General features: G+C 44.9%; 1 protein-coding gene across 3 annotated transcripts in view; it reads left to right on the forward strand.

Annotated features, from left to right (window-relative positions):
* The window catches only part of ADAM12 (ADAM metallopeptidase domain 12), a 353,203-nt gene that overhangs the window by 240,596 nt on the left and 92,147 nt on the right, over positions 1–20,460 (forward strand). For all 3 annotated transcript variants that reach the window (XR_005211989.1, XM_037805049.1, XM_037805050.1), the window contains exons 7-11: positions 5,018–5,083; positions 6,136–6,207; positions 12,784–12,953; positions 15,073–15,157; positions 18,648–18,796. Coding sequence is in view for 2 of the 3 variants with exons in the window: in XM_037805049.1 (XP_037660977.1) it covers positions 5,018–5,083; positions 6,136–6,207; positions 12,784–12,953; positions 15,073–15,157; positions 18,648–18,796 (542 nt within the window). In the remaining variant the exon portion in view is untranslated. The remainder of the gene's footprint in view (positions 1–5,017; positions 5,084–6,135; positions 6,208–12,783; positions 12,954–15,072; positions 15,158–18,647; positions 18,797–20,460) is intronic.

The following is a 20,460-nucleotide window of genomic DNA, read 5'->3' on the forward strand; positions in this document are numbered from 1 at the left end:
GTAATTTCCATTGTTTTGACTTGTGTGGAAAGGGCTGAGAAGCTGAATAACAATATTGTTTTGTTAATAATGTACATTGAAATGTAAATGAACCTTTAAATTGAAAAGGAAAGGCATCTGATGCAGTGCAACCTGGTTCTCTATATTTCTCTCTAGAAACAGTTTTGATTGTTTTTATGGAAGAGAAAATGTCCTTGAGTAAAAGTAGATCTATATAATGAAAATGGTGTAAAAAAAAAAAAAAAAAGAAATGTTTCAAATAAGTGGAATACTTGGGAATTGGAATTATATAGAAGATTGTTTCAGATAGCACCTCTGGTAAATAAGAAAGGAATATGCCACTTACCTGCCTTATCTATGCCGCCTTTTACTAAAAAAGAAAAAAAAGAAAAAAAAATGATATTGCAGTGCAGCAACTGTATTTGCTTTTTACCGGCATTTTTCTGCCCCCACTAAATATTAACCATTGCAAGGTTGGTTTGTAGGCTGCGATCTTTCTGCAGATGTTTGCATATTTGTTTACGGAGCAGCAGGACTAAGTCTGCACCCATGGTATGCAGCAGCTGTGATATCCATTTGATCTATTGTTTGTCATTTGTATAAGGCTCTACATTAGATTTTAGTTGAGAACCCAAGTTACTCCTGGAATGGGGCAGAGAGTCAGGGAGCTTCCTAGCCAGCTTTCCTCTGCAGGAGGGTTTTAACTCCAGTCTGAAGCGTCCCTGCACCCAGCCCGCTGGCCTCCAGCTCCTTCCTCTTCATCAGCCAGGCATCCAAGAATGCAAACTAATTTTCACAGGACCCCAAGCAAACTACTAGGAAGACAGGGAGAGTGGTTAACCTGCAGCTGGAGAAGATCACCCGAAACAGCCCAAAGGCAAATACAAATTATTCTTGAATCATCCTTTCTTTGGGGGATTATCGGTACCATCGTCCCCCTCCATTAGTATGGATAATTACCAGTCAAATGTAAAAGTCAATGCCGCCTTCTAGAACACATGGCTGTTCCCGCTACAAATAGGCTGGGAGCAAGGGAGAGGCTGCTGTTTCCTCCAGTGCAGCCATTCAGAAAGGAGCCAACATGCTTTTGTGTGTCTCGGCCGCCTGTTATTTACGAGAAATCAAGAAATCCCAGTGGCAGTGGTGGTGACAGGGGCACTAGGATTGTATAAATTATGCCTAGAGCCGAATAACAGCTGACGATCAGGAGCTGGTAAGCAACATTGGAAAGCTCATTCATTATAGAAGACATTTTAAATTCCTCTCTGAGAGAACCCCCTCATCTCCTTCCAGACCTTCTCTAAGAGACAGTGTCAAATCCTCTTCCTGCCCAGCTTGTCCTGAAGCTTGGTGGTGGGGTACAGAGGCCAGCAACGCTGTTCCACGGCCACGGCCCCCGAGCACCTGCTGGGGAGGAGGGGGGTCGTTGAGGCTCTAAGTCTCAGGGTGAGGGCTCCTGGAGAGTCTGGGGCAGTTAAAACTCGGGACTTGCCCACAAATAAGTAATACATCTCATTTGTGCCGATGGTTTTCTAGACTTGATTTCAGCACTGCACGTTGATCCCTATTAACATTCAGCCCATTTGATTCAGCCCATTCTTCATCGACAGCCGTACACTGGCCAGGCTCAGGGGGTATAGCCCATGGACGGACAGTCAGTGTTTGTCACCCCCGCCCAAGGCACGGATCACGATGCAGAGCTGGCCTTTGACCACGGAGATCAGATCTCAGTTTATAAATATTCATAAACAGACCTTGGAGTCAAGGCAGGGAGCCTCGCTTGAGCTAATAATGATTTCTCCTTGCCCAGGGGAAGATAAACCCACCTTTTGATGCCTCTAATCTGCTGATCTTACTAGATGGGCACACTGACCACGGTTCCATTTAGTTGTTGTCGTCGTTGTCACCATCGTTGTCAGCACCTGGTTGTATCACAGCTGACTTGAACCTGTTTGCCAGTCTCTATTGTTTCTGCCACAAGCCATCACCGGGTCTCACCTGGCTGCTCTCGTCCTCCTATACCCTCTTCTCTTCCCAGCAGCCAGAGTCACATTTTTAAATCACAAACCCTTGAAGGGCTCCCCTCTGCTCTTAGATTACTTTTCACCCTCCTTGCCAGGGCCCCTGCCCCATCTTCAGTCTCACTTGTCCCCCCTGCCCCCTCACCCGCTGGACCCCAGCCCTGCTCCCTGTGGCTGGAACACTTCAAGCCCTCCCAGCCTCAGGACTTTGGCTGTGGCCCTTCCACCCGCCTGGACACTGTTCCCAACACTTCTCATCAGTACCTGCTTCTCATCCTTCAGGGCTCAGCTAACTTAGCTGCTGCTGCCCCATTTTTATCCTTATTGCAGAACTCTGCTTATTTCATTCATTGCACTTTTCCGGGTCTGTGCTTTATTTCTAGAATATAAGCTTCATGAAGGCAGTAACTTGGGTTTCTTGCTCCTCCCTGTATCCCTGGGACCAAACACAGCACCCAGGTCATAAAGGGCCCCGATCGATATTTATGGGGTGAACACATGGTACATTAGTGGCCTGGCCCGTATGAAGAAAATGTTGCCCTGTACTGTAGCACCAATTTCAACTTGCTTTTCTAACTTGGGTTAAGTTCCCGATGCCAGAGTTCGCCTTGCAGGCTGTCTGGAGGATATTCCATCTCTGGGAACTTGGCTGCGATGACTTTAGAGAGGCCCAGGAACTGATCCTGCTCTGGAGCAAGGCTCACAGGAGACCCCCTGTCTCCAGCCCGGAGCAGGGACGGTTGGGCCATTCTCCAAGGCACATGCTCCTGTCTGTCTGGCAAAGGGCTTTTGTTCATAACCCCCAAGTATGAAAATTTAGTCAAGCAACCAGTTTCAAATGTTGCTCCCAATATCTTTTCTTTTTTCTTTTTTTTTTTTTTTTTTTGAGCTGTACAGCCCAGATAAGTTGCAATCCTGTGGAGGGAATTTAAACCTCTCTGTGTGCAGTGGGTGGAGGAGAGACCCTTCCGTGGCCGGGAGTCTGCCACTCCCCCGTGGCTTTTATTATTATGTGGTTAGACTTCTCTCTGAGCTTGCATTTCCCCAAATCCATGAGAAAATGTGGACTTCTCTGAAAACTGCAGAGACAGGAAAATTGTATTCATGTGTTTGTTTTCATTATCTGGCATGGAGTATTTTCTACATGATGATCCAAGGCCAGTTGGAAATGTCCCCTGGTCATTTAATTCCCCCTTTGCAGTCTGCAGAGGGTAAAATCTAAACACCCAGGGCACTTTCAAAGACTTTTTATGGCGATGGATTTATTTTTTCATTTACAGAGCTATATTTTCTTCTCTTAAAATTCACCGAGTTTGTAAATGGTCAGAGGGCAGGGAATTGTGGAGAAAGCAGAGATTATTGCTTCTTTCACACCTCAATAAGGAAAGGGGCAAGATCTTCACACTTTCCGAAGGTGTCTCATTTTGGGTACCCCAGTGGGCTTTACCGGGGCTGATTTGTTTTTTGCCTTTATAAGTATCTTTTTATCACCGTAAAGCACACCCACAACATAAAGTTACAAAGCTTGCCTTTTTTTTCCCTTGTAACATTGTAAAAGCATGAGAAATTATACCTCTCATGGAGCTTCATTTTCCCTTCCTCCCTGAATTTCCAGATTTCTTTAGGGAAACCAAATTCATGAATCAGCACAGCTGGGCGGCAAGGAGGAACTCTACTCTGATACATTTTTCTTGTAAAAATCTGTTTGAAAGGTCTGGGACTGATGGGGATTTGTTTTATGAAAGATGTTTCCCTCAGGGTTGTGTGACTGGAAACCTGATTCAAAGCATGCTTTCGTCATTTTGCTTTTGTCTGAGTGGTTATAACATGCAAGTTTTAAACTTGAAATGGTGTGCATAGCCCATAAAGGAAAAACATCAGACATCAGGACCAAAGAGCCATGGAACCCTCATTTCCTCTGACTGCATTTTATTGCAGAAACAGAAGGCTTTGTTTTTTGTTTTTAATGTTTGTTTTTTGAGACCACCCTCCTGGTATTGTTGTTTTTATTTTCCCCTAAAAATGCCTCTGGGATTCTCCCAGCAATTCACAGAAGGGCGTGAATGCTTTCCAAGGAACCCTGATTATAAAACATGTCCCACTTCAGAGGCTGCCTTGATGGGGGTGGGGTTCGTTTTCTGCTGCCAGGACACCTCCAGTCCTATAACTTGATGGAAAGTTTTCATTTCCATAGTTTTCCCAACTATTTCCCTCTCACCAAACCCCTTCTCCAATGGCCTAGTTCAGGCTTTTTTTCCCCCCATTGTCTTTCTGTTCTCTTTGTTCCTTTCTGCTTTTCCTCCTAGCATCTGCTTCTTGCTTCTCTTTTCATCAGCTTGGCTTCTCCTCTTTGCCAAACCCTTTCCCCGGAGCTCGCCGGTCTTCCATGGCCTCTGACCAGATTTATAAATGAGGAGGCATCCTGGAATACACTGCTCACTGTGTCCCCAGGAGGGTCGTGGAGCTCCTGCTCAGAGTGTGTTCTCCTCCACCTTTCTCGAGCCCCAGGCCAGGTACACGGGGTCGGTAAAGGTGCAGGGGACACACAGGGACCCCGAATCCCCACGCTGTCATCTGAAGAGGCTTCATCTTCTCTAGTGACCTGCGAATGCCCCGCAGGAGGCCTGAAGTGAACGGGGAGGACCGGCGCCTGTTCTAGAGACAGCTTGGCTTTTTCTCTATTTGCTGGTTTTGTTTGATAATGACCTAGACGTTCTGATCCCACAGTCAGGAACAGAGCAGAAAGGCTAAACTCCTTTTTAAGGATTTCCCAGATGGAAGTGGAAACAAGCCACCCATGGCGAGGGAGGTTTTACAAAGAGATTGTTGGGGCCGGAGGGGTGAACTCCCACGTGGGAGGGAGGTGTGGGTGTGTGGTGGTGGGGAGGGGGTAGGTGCCCACCTTATCAGCTGGTCGGGTTGAGGGACACTGCACAGTGTTCTCAGAGCCCCAGGGAGGCTCCCAGGGGAACTAAATTCCTCTTTATTTTGGACAGCATAAAAGAGGGACCCTTAAGACAACCAAGTATGTGGAGCTGGTTATTGTAGCCGACAATCGAGAGGTAAGAACTTTTTGAGATTTCTCAATACAGTTGGTTAAAAAAGAAAAAAGGACATATTTAGCAAGTTATTACTTGCTTTGATTAACCTCATTTTCTATGAGTCCCTAAAACCTTGGAAACAAGCCATTGGAAAAGTGGTTATCCCGTATTTCAAAACACATAATGTTAAAACTTTGTGATCTGATATTATAAAATAATAGCACACATTCCTGAAAAAACCAAGGGTTGCTCTATCACTAAAGCCTTCAATTGAGGGAAGTGTATGGGGGAAATAACCAACGCCTTTACATTGTAAATAAAACATTCCTGTGAAAAATTTAGCTTAAAAAAAAAGGTCCAAAAATGCCTATGTCTTGAGCCTAGATAAATAAATATATAAATAAAAGAAGAGTGGAGACCCAGAAGAAAAAAACCTACCCTTGGAGGTATGGCTTAAGACCATGTTAGCTTTTTTAAAATTATATTCTCTGTATTAATATTTTTTTCCTACATACTATGAATTAAGTGGTATTTTCTTACAGACCTAGGATTAGGTGGCCTTCCATACATTTGAATGGAAGAGGCTTGAAAATTTCTCAGGACACTATTCCCATTCTGGAAGGTCAGATTAGAGGTGGGAATGGGGAAATTATTAACTTTCCGTCCATTCTCATGAGCTGCTATTACTTTTGCCATTTAATTTTTAAAAACAAATATAAAGAAAATATCTCAGGAAGTTAGAATCAAGTCGATGATATGAAAAATGGCTTTGGACTGCCTTTGAGTCGTCTGTTTTCTCATTGCCAAAACATGTCACTGCCTCCATCATTTATGAGCCTGGAGAAATAGCAGAAGTCATTCTCTTATGAGCACTTGGCTTGGGCAGATTTCAGGGAGTTTCAAGGAGTCCCCAGCTGGGGAAATTACTCGGCAGGAGGCAAACTTATTTCACCATCAACTCGGACGGCCCCTGGTGGTTTGTAAGCTCTAGACTTCACTTTTCCAGGAGCTGGGAAGATGAGATTTGATTGATATTCTCGCTGTTATTAATGCTGACATTTAAAATTGTTAAGTTTCAGAGGCAAGGAAAAGATCTGGAAAAAGTTAAGCAGCGATTAATAGAGATCGCTAATCACGTTGACAAGGTAAGTTCTTTTTGGGGGTAATTAAATCACTCAAATCATGTAAATGTTTGGAAATGAGGTTGAGAGAATTCTGTGCACCTCGCTGACTTAGCAGCGGCCCCGTCTGCAGCGGCCCCCCTCCCTCTGAGCATGGGATTCCTGGGTCTTGGGACAGCTTCAGGGACAACAGCCCCCAGTGTTACAGGCTGAATTTGTCCCCCAAAAAGATGTGTTGGAGCCCTGATCCTGGGTGTCTGTGGATGTGACGTTATTCACCAATAGGGTCATTGCAAATGTAATTAGATTAAACTCAGGTCGTGTTGGGGTGGGGTGGGTCTGTAATCCAATATGACTGGTGTCCTTACAAGACGAGGGAATGTGGACACAGACAGACTGATACAGAGAGGCTAGATGCCCATGTGCTGACAGAGGCAGAGATGGAGTTAAGACACAAGCCAAGGAACCCCAAGGACTGCCGGCTGCTGTCAGAAGCCAAGAGAAGAGAAGAGAACAGATTCTTCCTTACAGACTTAGGTGGGCCCAGCCCTTACAATGTGCTGATTTCTCCAGGACCACCCAGTTTGTGGTAATTTATTACGGCAGCCACACACAGCTTCTTGGGCTCAGGGATAGATTTCCTTCTAGATTCTCCTGGTTTCAGCTTCATCTGGATCCAGAACCCCGGATCCCACAGGTCCCTTTAAACCGTCCCATCAGTGCAGCCGGCGGCACGTGGGCAGGCTGGGCCACCACGGCCCTCCAGGAGGACTCTTGTTTAGAAGGGCCGTGGGCTCTGGGGGCCTGAAACAAAGAGATGGGCCCTGGGTTCTGTCCGCTGTTGGAAAGTCCCTGACCTGGAACAAGTAGATGGGGAGCTTGCCCTGCACAGAGATTTCAGAGCTGGAAGAGACCCTGGAAATTGCATCCATTGCTGGGGATATTTGCTCACTAATTTCTTAACACCACCACGCTCACAAGGAGATGGTGAAAATACCACCTGGCGTTCAACAACACATTGTGCAGAAGACACTCCATCTGAAACAGAGGTTCTCAAACCTGTCTGCAGGTAGGAGTTGACAGGGGTGCTTTCAGAAATGTTGACAGCTCAGTGTCTGGGTAGAGCCAGGACAGCAGAAGGCTTGGAGACTCTCCAGGTGATGCTGACATGCTCCAGGGCTGACAGCACTGTCCTAAAGCCCTGGGACTTCTCAGCAAGCCTCTGTCTCCAGCGTGAGGACAGCGTGAGGAGGAGGAGGGTCTGGCCCCTACTGCTGAGCCTTTTTCAGCCAGCACCTTCTGAAACATTCCCATTTACACCTAGCGGCTGGCCAGGTACCGTGCTATAGCTATGTTCCCAAAGAATTCTATTATAGTCTAATTGTGTTTTCAAAGTTTTCAGAAAATGAAAGCAGAGGGCCTTTCCAAAATTCAGCTCAGTTCTGCAGAGCCTTCCAGATTGTGCCAAGCCCTGTGCATCAGATCTGCAGGGTTTTGTCAAGAGTTAGGAGTTAGAACTGGTTCTCAACCCGGGCTATGCCTTAGGGTTCCCCAGGCAGTTTTGTGTGTGTGTGTGTTTGTTTTTTGCTTTTTCAAATACTGATTCTCAGGTCTCAGGCCAGGGACTGTGCTGCATTTGGCCTGGGTGGGGCCTGGGCATGGACATTTTTCAGACTCCTCTGGTAGTTCTAGCAGGAGGTAGGACCCAGCAGCACGGACTTAGAGGGGCTGGCGGGTTAGATGCCTGAGCTGAGTACAGGCTGCCACTCCACGGGGAGCAGGAGGGACCATCGCCCGCAAGGCTGTGGACCGGACTAAAAGGAGAGCTTGAGCTCTTTTGGGCCTCGTAAGCCAAAGGAAATGATCAGCTTTGTTAAACCCCAGATGGGTATTTGCCAAAGTCACATTTAAAAAAAGCTATACATTTGTTCCTCCACGTTTGTCTTTCTTTATATTTTATTCTATATCATATCTTCCTTAGTTTTCAAAACCCAAAATGAGCAACTGGAGGTCTGTTGATAACTCACAGTGATAATAAAAGAACGTCATACCACAGGAAAGTCCTACAGGCCTCTATCATGTCTGCCGGCTGGCAGTTCTGTTTCTGGCGGGAGAGAGCTGATGTGCTGAGCACACGTATGTGCCTCACCTTTCATCCACCCCACTGACCCTGAAAACCCCGGTGAGGAGCCCCGGCCCCCTTAGGAGGCTCCTTGGGATTCCCTTCTACATCCAAGTCGATTAACCGATGGCCCCTGGGCTCTCTCTAGTGTTCCGGATTTCAGAATTTCAGTTTTGCAACTTTTACACTTGGGAGCATCTTGGCCCAGAAAACAGTGACTGTTCCAGTGGCAACTTCCTCATTTGCTGAAATCTTGGCCCTTCTTGACCACTCAGAATTCAGAACTGCTTGACCTGTGTTGCCTCGAAGGGAAGAGGGAGAAGGACATTCCAGGCTGGAAGGCAGGGAAGTGATTTAGTGATGAAGGTGGCCTTTGGAAACGTTCAGGAAATGCCCTCTGTAAGTGAAACTCTGAAAGTATGTCTGATGTTGTCCTTCCAGGCCAACCTTTTTACATGTGAACTGAGAGACATTTCCCCCAGGTCCTGATGAATTTACAATCTTGATAGCAGTGGTGGACAGGCTGCCTAGAGAAGTGATTGCCAAAGCTTTGCCCCTTTAGTCTTTTTTTTTTTTTTTTAAATCTTCATTTTATTGAGATATATTCACATACCATGCAGTCATACAAAACAAATCGTACATTCGATTGTTCACAGTACCATTACGTAGTTGTACATTCATCACCTAAATCAATCCCTGACACCTTCATTAGCACACACACAAAAATAACAAGAATAATAATTAAAGTAAAAAAGAGCAATTGAAGTAAAAAAGAACACTGGGTACCTTTGTCTGTTTGTCTGTTTGTTTCCTTCCCCTACTTTTCTACTCATCCATCCATAAACTAGACAAAGTGGAGTGTGGTCCTTATGGCTTTCCCATCCCATTGTCACCCCTCATAAGCTACATTTTTATACAATTGTCTTCGAGATTCATGGGTTCTGGGTTGTAGTTTGATAGTTTCCCCTTTAGTCTTGAACCTTGGCTCTGCCCTACTTCCTACTCATTAAAAAGTTAGCACAGCTGTGAATTCTTTAAGGCTAAACCTCAGTGACCTACATGTGAATGGACTCCTCTTCTGTGAATTTAATTTCTTCAGATATAGTCACCCTGTTTGATTCTCCCTTCCCCTCTCTCCCAAATAAGTTGACTGATAGATATATGTACCCTGGTTGGACCCCAGAGGGTTGTCCTCTATTTCTACCCTTGTTTGCAGATCCACTTCTTCTAGAAAGTCTTCCTAGACCCCTCCGCGCAGCCTCCCCTGGACTCCCCATTTGCGCCATCTCTCAGCAGATCCCTGCTTTGCAGTTCACTGCAGTGATAGCCGAGCGTCCCTCACCCAAGACTCCTGGTGAGCTCTGAGCATCCTGGGCACAAAGGGGGGTGCACCCTAGTCCCTGCTCACCCTGCCAGTGCCAAGCCTCACAACAGCAAATGCCAAGCAAACCTGTGTTTCTGCCCTGTTAACAGGTGAATCAGTTCAGCTGTCTGGGTTGGGTCCACCTACCCTCTGGTACTCATAGGCCAGGCTGGCAGGTGCCAAGCTCCATTTGTACTCTGTCCGCTTGGGAGCTTCTCTCTGGGTCTGGGGTCTCAGGGGTCGTCTTGGAAGGGAGTCTCAGCACTCACCACAAGGGAGGCAGTGCTGCCTGGTGGTTTCAGGCGTGGGTGCTGGGCTCAGCCTGCTGGGTTCAAACCCCAGTCCTGCCAGTCATGAACTTGGACCAGCTCCTTGTCCTCCCTGTGTCTCGGTGTCCTTGGCCGTAAGGTGGGAAAGATAATAGTTCTGAACTCGTAGAGCCGTTGTAAGAATTCAGGGAGCCACTGCATGGAAAGTACTTAGTGCCATGCCCAGGACATACTAAATTCTCATTAAATGTCAGATGTGATTATTGTTATCAAGGAAGAGCCAAAAGGAACCCATTGGTGGCACTGGCAGGAGCATTCGGAGCAGGCAGTAAGGACTTGCCCATGAGCTGATGGGAGTGTAGGGCCTGTGACAGTGAGTTGGTAGTGCCAGCTTTGGAGAGGAGGGGCTGCACGTTGGGTCCCACCATATAGAATCTGTTCTCAGGATGTGGAAACGGAAAACCCATCACTGTTAGGTAAAGCTCCTTGATTGGTGCTTTGGGTTCCTAGGGCTGCTATAAAAACTGACTACAAAGTGGGTGGCTTAAAACAACAGAAGTGTGTTCTCTCTCAGTTCTGGAGGACACAAGTCCAAACTCCAGGTGCGGACAGGGTGGGTTCCTTCTGGCAGCTCTAAGGAAGGCTCCTGCCTGGCCTCTTCCGGCTTCCAGGGCTTTCCGGCAGTCCTTGGCAGTCCTGGGCTGTGGCAGCACGCTCCAGCCTCTGCCTCTGTCTTCACCTGGCTTTCTTCCCTGTGTTCTCTCTGTGCTTTCAAATCTCCCTCTCCTGATGAGGACGCCAGGCACTGGATTCAGGGCCCACCCTAAAGCAGTGTGATTTCATCTTAATTTGACCACATCTGCAAAACCCTATTTCCAAATAAGGCGGCGTTCTCAGGTATCAGGGGTGAGGACTTCAACATATCTTTTGGGAGACAAATCAGCGCACAACACTTAGTTAGGCAGCAACATTTAGTGCCGAGAAACAATGACAGCTATCCTTTATAGGCCTTACTTACCGTCCCCATAAAACACTCCTGGAGGGTGTGCAAACCCCTTCATCACAGGTGACCCCCCTGAAGCCCAAGCAGGATCACTGACCCTGAGGATGTCGCTTAGCAAACTGGGGTCAGCACCAGCCCTGGATCACCTGAGTTTCTGTCTTCCGATTACTGTTACCTTGGTACACGACACAGCCGAGAATTTATTCCCCATCAAAGGAGAGTGGCCAAGCACGTGCATTTAGCGTTCCAGAGGAGTCCGAGAACGTAATTTTGGCTGGGAGCTTGCAGGTGGATACCACAGGTCAAGCAATGCTTGATTAAAAACAAGCCATTGAGCAGCATTTTGGTTGTGTAAGTGTCTCATTCACTTATTAATGTAATGCTCATGATTGTTACCTGTTTGAAACCAAGTTGGACTGCTGCAGTCCATTTCTATTCTGCAATGTAGTTTGTGCTCTAGTCATGGTCTTCAGTTTCACTAATGCTCACCAGATGCCTGGGGAGATGAGCAGGGGAAAAGATGAGTACTCCTTACGCAGCTTAGAATCTGGGGTCAGGTACTCCTCTTTGGGGATTTTCTTGCACTTTAACTCACCACATCAGAATGGTGCTTAACTATTAAATGTGGGGCTTTTGTGATTTTTTTATGTTACTCACTGGCCCAGATGCTTCTAGCAACGGAGAATAGGACCCACTCACATCCGAATCTCGCCTTTGGTTGCTATCTCTAGCCACACCTCTCTCCTTGGCTACTGGGGTACCGGATGATGAGGACTTACTCACCACGTGCTGCCTGGCACTTCACAGGCGTGGGAAGAATTTACTAGTCAGCCTGGTGACCCCGTGTCCTCACCCCCTCATCTCTGAGCACAGAGCCACCTCCCTGTCTTCGTGAAGCACAGGGGGCAGCAAGGCAGCTGGAGCCTGGGTGGCTCACAGTTCCACCCTGGCAATACTTATCCCACCCCAGCATGAACATCTGAGACAAACCATCCCTTAGCTGCCAACGATAGTGGGCTCTCCTCCCTCTGACCCGGGGGGACCTGCCCACTGAGTAGGTGCTGTAGATTAAAATCAGGACTACATGAAGATGAGGGGCAGAAAGGGAATGAGAAGACTTGCTTTGAGTGGTGTCACAATCCTGTAAAAGAGGAACTTCATTCAAGAGATCTTTCCCGTGACTGCGCTGCTGAGCTCACCTCTGGCTGTGGACAGAACGGTCATTAAAGGTCTCAGAGAAGCTCTCTGTTTATGCCTTTATTTTTCTGAAAGACATTGATTTGGCCATTTAATTAAAACCTTCTAGGTTGATTATAGGTGACAGAATATGATAGCGTCAGCCAAGTGTGAGTCTTTGCTGAAAAATTAATACAGATTCACTTTCAGTAACTCATAGGTGGAACATTTTGCTCAAAATGAATAAATTATTGTCCTTGGCAGAAGTGTGAGAAGATCCTAATTCACTCACTGTTTTTCTTGCAGTAGATATTAACTGGCAGTCTTTCACTGTAATACGTGTCTCTATGCACATTTTAAATCATCGGTGAATCATTTGAAATGTATGCTCCTGTACAAGTCCTTTAAAATGGATGTCCTGTTAGCAGACAATAAAAAGGCTAACAGCTTTAGCATCTAACTGGTCAACCACATTTGAGAACCTAGTTAACACCCTGTGTCAAGCAATACAAATATTGCTTAAATTTGAGTGCCACAGAAAGAAACAAAGGAGCACAGAGATATTTTTCTCACCCATGTAAATGAAGTTCAAACAAGGCAAATCTGTTCTCGCCTTCATTGTAAGTTCTCATCGGTGTGAGCCCCAAGGGATGCCTGCTTTCCTCAGTTTTACAGACCGCTGAACATTCGGATCGTGTTGGTAGGTGTGGAAGTGTGGAACGACATCGACAAATGCCCTATAAGTCAGGACCCGTTCACGAGCCTCCATGAATTTCTGGACTGGAGGAAAATGAAGCTTCTACCTCGCAAATCCCACGACAACGCGCAGCTCATCAGGTAGGGCCCTCCACCTGTGTCCTTTTCTTAAAGAAACAGAGGGCTTCAGTGGACCTCTCTCCTCTGACTTCAGCAGCATGGCCCCTGGAAGTGCAAACCTTTCTGCAGAGCAGATGGACTTGCACATGGGGGTCCCCACACACATCGGCGAGGCAGAGGCCACCTGGGCCTGGAACTGTGTTCCTGCTGGGAAAGCCTCCCTTTGCATACCTGGGAAACCTATTCCTCTGGCAGATGGTACATCTGCCTCTTCCACAACCTGGCCGTTCTCCTGTGTGCAAATTGTTCTCATCTTAATCTCAATATAAGGTTGAACTGAGTAAGCAATTTTTTAAAGCCCTTTTTTATCATTAATAATGAAAAATGTTTATGCAAGACCTAAGTATAGCATATTTGAATAAATATTGTCACATAACTGGAGAAAGAAAATATTTATTCCTCCTCCTGCTTTGCCTTGTTACTCTCCAGTTTTCTAGATTAGGGAATACCAGCAGTCTAGTATTTTATTAACCTTTCATCGTTTTCCTCAGTCAAAATGAATTGAGAACCTATTAGGAACCAGATGATGTTTTCAGGGCTTTGAACACAATGGTGACCAAGACAGTAAATTTCCCTGTTCTTATGGAGTCTGCAGTCTACCAGGAAAAGTCAAACATCAGCAAGAAAATTCCAGAGAGTGATAAGATAAAATGGGGGGAAACATAGCTATAACATGACATAACAATAGGATATTATGGGCACCTTTATCTTTAAAAGAAAAAACATTCTTATAATAATCCCAATATTCTTTGGTTCACTGAACAGAAAGCTTTGGGGACAGAGATGTTTTTCTTTGATAAATCAGATCTGGCTCATTGAACATTTATGGGAAGTTAAAATCCAGTCCTACCCCCATGCTCACTTTAGAAAATGCCCACCTGTGAACCTAGGCTGCTGGCAATCCCTGATCATTTATGCTGGCCATTTTCACAGGGTTTTTTTCCTTGGCTATTTGTGGTTGCCTCATACTTTATGCATTGATGAGTCCTGAGCTACTCAGAGTGCACTTCAGATACCTCTGAGTCAGAATGTTTTATTTTGATTTTTTTCCCAAATGAGGATCCAACTTTTGAACATCTAGAAATAAATTATCTTGTATAACCTTATTATTTATATGTATTTATAACTGTATCTGTTCATACAGTCTTTGTATATATATATAAAAGCTGACATCCCTCCAGCTAGACATATGAATATAATGATATATGTGCATAGATGAGGTTTTATATACACTTACCACCTTTGGTCCAATTGATCCGCCTGCCAAAATAGCTAACTTTTCATACAGTATATGCACAATCTGTGTATGTACATTTAATCTTCATTAAACCAATCAATATGAGTAAGTTGTGCTTCCTTTAAAGGAGATTCTGCAAGTAAGATCAGGGTTTCATGTTTACTGTATGAATTTGGAATGAACAGCATTTACCTTAAACAGGCCCTTGAGGTCATTGATCAAGTCAGGGGTGCAGATCTGAAAAAGCCTGCATCAAAGCCATGAGGCTCTGCCTTCCAGAAGCTTTCCCTCTGGGCACCAAAGCTTCATGGGTGTTTATTATTACATGCTGGCCCCAGAGGGTCAGTCAGTTTTCTGCCAATTTCAATTTTGAAAGCTTTATTGGCAGGACATTTTGAAGGAGTTTAGGTTTCCAACCTGATTATGAGTTACACAGGAAAGTGAAATCTAGCTGCAACAGAAAATCCGGTAAGCAATCTAATGCCTTTCTTTTGGTTAACAGAGATTCTCGGTGACTCTTGTCAGTGTTCCTACCAGTGTGGTTCAAGAGGAGTAAGCTCCCTCCAGTGCATTAGAAGATAGGCAGGAGACAAGTTATAAATACAAAAGTAATGACTGATCATTGCCTGAAAAAAATGATAGGACTGTGACACAATTATTATATGAATTTAAGGGAAAAGAAGATTGAAGTCACCTGCCCACATACCCTGGTGCAGCTCTTTTTATTTTTGCACATTCTTTTGCGCTTACTGTTGGAATGCAGGAATGTCCAATAGAATTTCAAATACTAGGATATCTTCATTCTGTATTAGATTTAAGAAGGCCATTTCGTTTGCTTCCTAGCGGGGTTTACTTCCAAGGGACCACCATTGGCATGGCACCGATCATGAGCATGTGCACCGCGGAACAATCCGGAGGAGTCGTTATGGTAAGTCAAGGGCCTCAAGTAAGTGATGGAAATATCCAGAACCCACTTTCCTTTTTAATGACTTCCCAGGAAATCACTATTTTATCAGACCTTGCAAAGGAAAGTCCTTTCCTCTAATGCTTTTTAGATTTAATTCTACTTTTAATCTCACAGTGTTTATGATATTACGTATCTCAAAATATTTTAGGGACAGTTTATAAAACACATCAAATTGTACAGCCATGAGGTAGGCATATAAAATAGCTCAGTGGAGGCAAGTCTGCCCCTTTGATGGAAAAACTGTCATTTTTTGGTCAAAGCCTCCCGATCCAGGAATCTTTTGCAGTGCTGGATGAACTTTTTGGGTGAACTGCTTTTTGGGTGAACTGTGGTCTCACCAAATATTACCATCGGATGGTTTTCTGGCAGTTCTGCCTCTAGGCCCAATAACCAAAAGCCTGAGGTTTTTAACTATATACCGCTGCAAATGCTTTACATACCTCTTGGCCAATGTACAACTTGTCTTTAAAATAACCTTATTCTTGGAAGGCGGAGACCGAGGTTCACTGCTTTACAAGGATACTTTTGGCATATATGGGCTATATATGTTTGTAAAAGGAAATAAGATGGGAAGAATACTCAGGACTTGTTTCTTACAGATTTAAGAGGGAGCTCATCTTGATGGGCTGTCCAACAGGGACATTTGCACTGCTCCATCAGATAACTAAAGGAAAGTCTTTCCTGCTGTGCCATTCCACTCTGAAAATTTGCTGTCCCCTCTGTGTTCAGCCCTCGGGCGGGGAATATCCTCGGAGACCTTCCTTTGTCTCCATTAAACAAACAGAACCCTGCCCTTATAGGAAATCTTGAATTTCATATGGTGTTTGTGAAAATTCAGTTGTGTGGAAAGGCAGAAGGCGTTGTCTTCGGCTGGCAACTCTTTTCTCTTCACATACTGCCTAACCTAATCTTCTTGGTTAATACACAAACGTGTTCGTTTTCTCTGGGCATGATTTGGCAGTTAGTATGGACATGCCTCAGAGGTGTAGACTGGAAAGGCTATTTGGAGAGACTACCCCCACTGACTAGATGCAGCCCTTGAAGGGGCTGCTCTGATCGGCTTTGAACCTGGAAGTCCTGTGTGTGAGATCTCCACAGCGGTAGTCGTTGAAAAGTTTGATTTTTGTTTTGCCATGTTAATTTCATGCTAGATCCCACTTGTATTTTTATAGGGTAGTCCATAAAGTTTTAATTGGGAATGATTTTCTGTTTCCTGGTTCCGTGGTCAGCTGCTACTGACTTTGCCACCTAAAATTGGTGAGAATATTTTTTAGAGCTGAAATGGAATTCTTCCCAAGCATAGCAGGTTCTCCCACGATGTGGCACCCAAACTCCCACAGCCAATCTGATCGTATCAAGTGGCTTGCTTCTACACGTGTCCCTTACTGTGTTCCCACTTCCTCAAGATTCCTCCTTTAAAAACTCACTTGGAAGCCTACATTTAAAGAAAAATGGATGAAAATGACTGTGGTAAATCTAAGCCAGTTACGTGTGCTGCAATGAGTATTGACCATAGTAAAACATCAGCAAATATGTTTTACCAATTTGGCAGCAGTTAACGTCATCCTTAGACAAATTGTTTACCCTACAAATAAGAGAAACATAAAGCAGGAAGACCATGCAACAGCCCCTTTGATTTCAGTGACATTCGTGACATAAACAAGACCAACATCTTGACCAGATCTAAAGCTCCGGTAACATCCTCTAAAGCTGAATTCATGGGTGTTACATGTCTCCATGCCCCATGGAGGGACTCACAGATCTAAGAGGAAGGAACTAATGCAACAAGGAAGCAGGAATTTCTTGAAAATTGCAAAGATGACTTCTATTACTGTTTCTCTGTTTTTTTCAAGACAAAGTAAATCATGAATTTAAATCATGAATTTTAGTAACTTGAAGCCATGCCCTGTGCCTAACTGACTAAAACAATCTTGGTTTGGGGATTAGTATCTTGAATAAAGAAGTAGCTTTTTTTTCCCCTTATTATTACAAATGTAAACTTGTTTATCAGGGTTTCTTAAGAGACATCCTGTTTATAATCACCTATGTGTTAAAGAATGTAAAACAATTTGCCAGTTTACAAATAACTAAGCTAATCAGTGATGTGAAAGAATAGATGTAGAGAAATTTTTTAAGGATGAATTCCTTGAATTTTGGACTAAAGCGTGCTAAATTCAACCTTCCACATTCTTAGATTGACTCCATTCTCTTTGCCAACATCTGTTATTTTTGAGAATTGATTTCCTGAAACATAATTGAAAAGCTTCCCACAACAGGAAACTATAAAATCTGAACAATGTAATTTATTAGGAATTTCATCTAGTCTAAGAATAACTTGGTTCCTTGGCATGCCCTTCCTTTCTTGGACCAGTGAGAGAGGCAGCTATAGCAGTAATCACCACCAACAGATGTGTAAGATGTTATGTGAATGCGCCTTTATGGAAAGGGCCCCCAAGAGAATATATCAGGGATAATGTTTTCTCTAAAACACAGTATCACTGTCCTCTGGAAGCCCCTTGGCTTCCGGGTAGCACAAAGCAGGGTTTAAACAAGGGACTTTTATTACTCCCTGGCATGGGGACCTTTTCAGAAACACTGCTCATTAATTAACTAAGTTTTGTTTGTTAAAGCTAAATAGCTATATTTTTAGCTAATTTCTGATATCTATTTGAAAAGTCATCCAAGCACTCCACTAACAGAGGGGTAGCTAAACAGTGCTTGCTGGATGGAGAGCCACCCCCTGCCACACACAACCAGAGGCTCACATGCACTCCCCACCAGTAAAAACCCTAGACTCAGTGTGTGTCCACCCATTGCCAAAGTCTACCTGATAAAACAAAAGGTCGGCAAGAGTGGGGCATAGCTGGGTTACGATCTTAATTCAATGGTCCAGATGGGTTGCTCCATGTGGCTAGCTTTTACTGTGAATTATTGGGAACTTGCTAATTATCTTTCTCTACCAAGTAGATAAGAAGAGGCGTGCTCAGTGACAATGGCTGGAGTCTTATTTAAAATGTCACTAAGTTTGCGTCCTCCTACCAACATTTTATTAGCACTACTCTCAATCAAGAGATAAATGGTACTTTTATTGCCCTTGAAGGAATGAGCTTTCTCTTCCTCTGATGTAGGACAGCCTTTCACTTCATTTAATGGAAGATTTAATGTAAGAGATCGTAAGAAAGAGGATGGTGATTAGCACCTGGATTTTGTCCTGTAAAGACATAAGGGATGCCACATAAGGGACGTTATATGTGCCTCAGTAAAAGGCACATATAAAAAGTAAAATACATCCATTGTTTTTAAGTTGGAATCAAATTATGGGACTCTATTTGTTTCCTTATAAGAGACTGGATTAAGTCAAATATTAAAGATACATGTGTTCAGGGAGGAGGATGGAAAGTGGGGCCAATGACATGTAAACTATACTCTGTGCTCTTGTGTTTCCTTTGAGGATCACTCAGACAGCCCCCTTGGCGCGGCCGTGACCCTGGCACACGAGCTGGGCCACAATTTTGGGATGAACCACGACACACTGGAGAGGGGCTGTAACTGTCAAATGACTGCTGAGAAAGGAGGCTGCATCATGAACCCTTCGACTGGGCAAGTACCAACTCTTCCAGTTGCTCACAGAGTCTTAAATTTGTACTTTTAAATGTGGGTACAGGGGAGCAAAAAGTCCTGGTTTTCTGGCCGGAGCACCCATGGAAGCTTCCAAAAAATAATTCTTCCCAAGAAGCCAGAGTGGACAGTGCTCCTCTGGGAGAATCCTGGGCAACGTGGTTGCAATGCCACGTGGCGTGAGGCTGACCTCTTCCCCGAGAGATGGTGGGGGTGGAGTCTGTCTTTGTTTAGAAATTGCAGATTACCCTACAATTCCAGCACGTGTTTTTGATTTGAGCCTGCAGCTCCAGCTCCTCCACAGTCTGAGGTGGCGGCCGTCTGAGGGCCTGGTAAACCCAGGGGAAGTGGGTGATGGTGGGTCAGATGGCCTTCAGGAGATGCTGGGTAGAGGGTGTTTCTTCCCTTGGGAGTTGGCCCTTCGTGCACATATGAAGAGTGTTTGGATATTGGGTATTTGTAGCTTCCCTGCCTCTGACACCAGATCTACACTGCTTCTCCAGATCTTAGAGATGTAAATGAACTGATTTTTCCTTATTTATTGCCTTTCCGAAACTGTAGTCTTGGGTAATAGAGAAAAAAAGAAAGTTCTGTTACTTGAACATGCAAATAAGGTGGAAGTAAATGCAATTTGGAGTAATTCAGGATTCAGATGTGTTCTTGTATCTCCAAGGGCCCATCCCAAGCTAGACTTTGCAGCTAATTTAAGGAGAATTTCACTGCTAAAGGAAAACATGCACTTGTCCCAGTGCCATCTTCTATTTTTATACCTAAACACTTACCTTCCTGGAACTCCTCCATGCAGAGAACTGTTCTCTGCACTTGCTGAGGGGAGACACTGGAAGCAAGAAGCAGGTGGTAACTGAGCGTCCCAATGGCCGGCCTCAGAGGCTTGCTGGCAAGGGCCAGTCATGGTGTCAGGGATGCTACTACAGATGAGAGTCACAGAAGAGGGACGAATGGCTAAAGAATGTGGTTATTCCTTGTGGGCCTCCTGTCAAATAGTTTGTAGGACATCACAATGCCCCAAACAAAGACACCATGGGTGGTGTCACTTCTTGTGAACTGACAGTGATGCAGCTGAGTACAGAAAGTGACAGCTTCTTCATGCCCCCACTTGCTGCCATTAGCTCATTGCCTTCATGGCCTGTTTGCTCGTGGTTCAGTCTTCTGCATAATTCAAGGGAGTTGCCACCATGTTGAGGAATTTGCTTTCTGAGTCTGAGATGACAGGAATCAGGAATCTGAGCCCCAAGTGAGAATATCTTAGATCAACACCAGCAGGAGGTAAAGTACTGCAAAAGTCTAGATTCTAGCAAGCGGAGCTCTGCAAAAGGAAGGCAGTCCTTGCTGAGCAGTAATTTGCTCCTTGTCATAGAGGTCCCAGGGCGAAGGCAGAATAACTGTTTGTTGAGCACTGGGGACAAGGAGCCCTTCGTAAAATGTGAGGTTGCACTGGGGGGCTTTGTGGTGCCTTCTCTTTCCAACTTTCCAGACAGAGCCCAGTGTCACCAGGCAGCAGTGTGTGAGTCTCTGAGAGAAAGGGCAGTAGAAAGTCGATGTGCAACTGAGAGTTCTCCACGCTTTCTCATTCTTGACCGAACTCAGAAAGTGGCCAGGGAAGATTCACTCAGGGCTTAATTTCC

The sequence above is a fragment of the Choloepus didactylus genome, chromosome 15 (assembly GCF_015220235.1).
Source record: "Choloepus didactylus isolate mChoDid1 chromosome 15, mChoDid1.pri, whole genome shotgun sequence".
Lineage (NCBI taxonomy): Eukaryota > Metazoa > Chordata > Mammalia > Pilosa > Megalonychidae > Choloepus > Choloepus didactylus.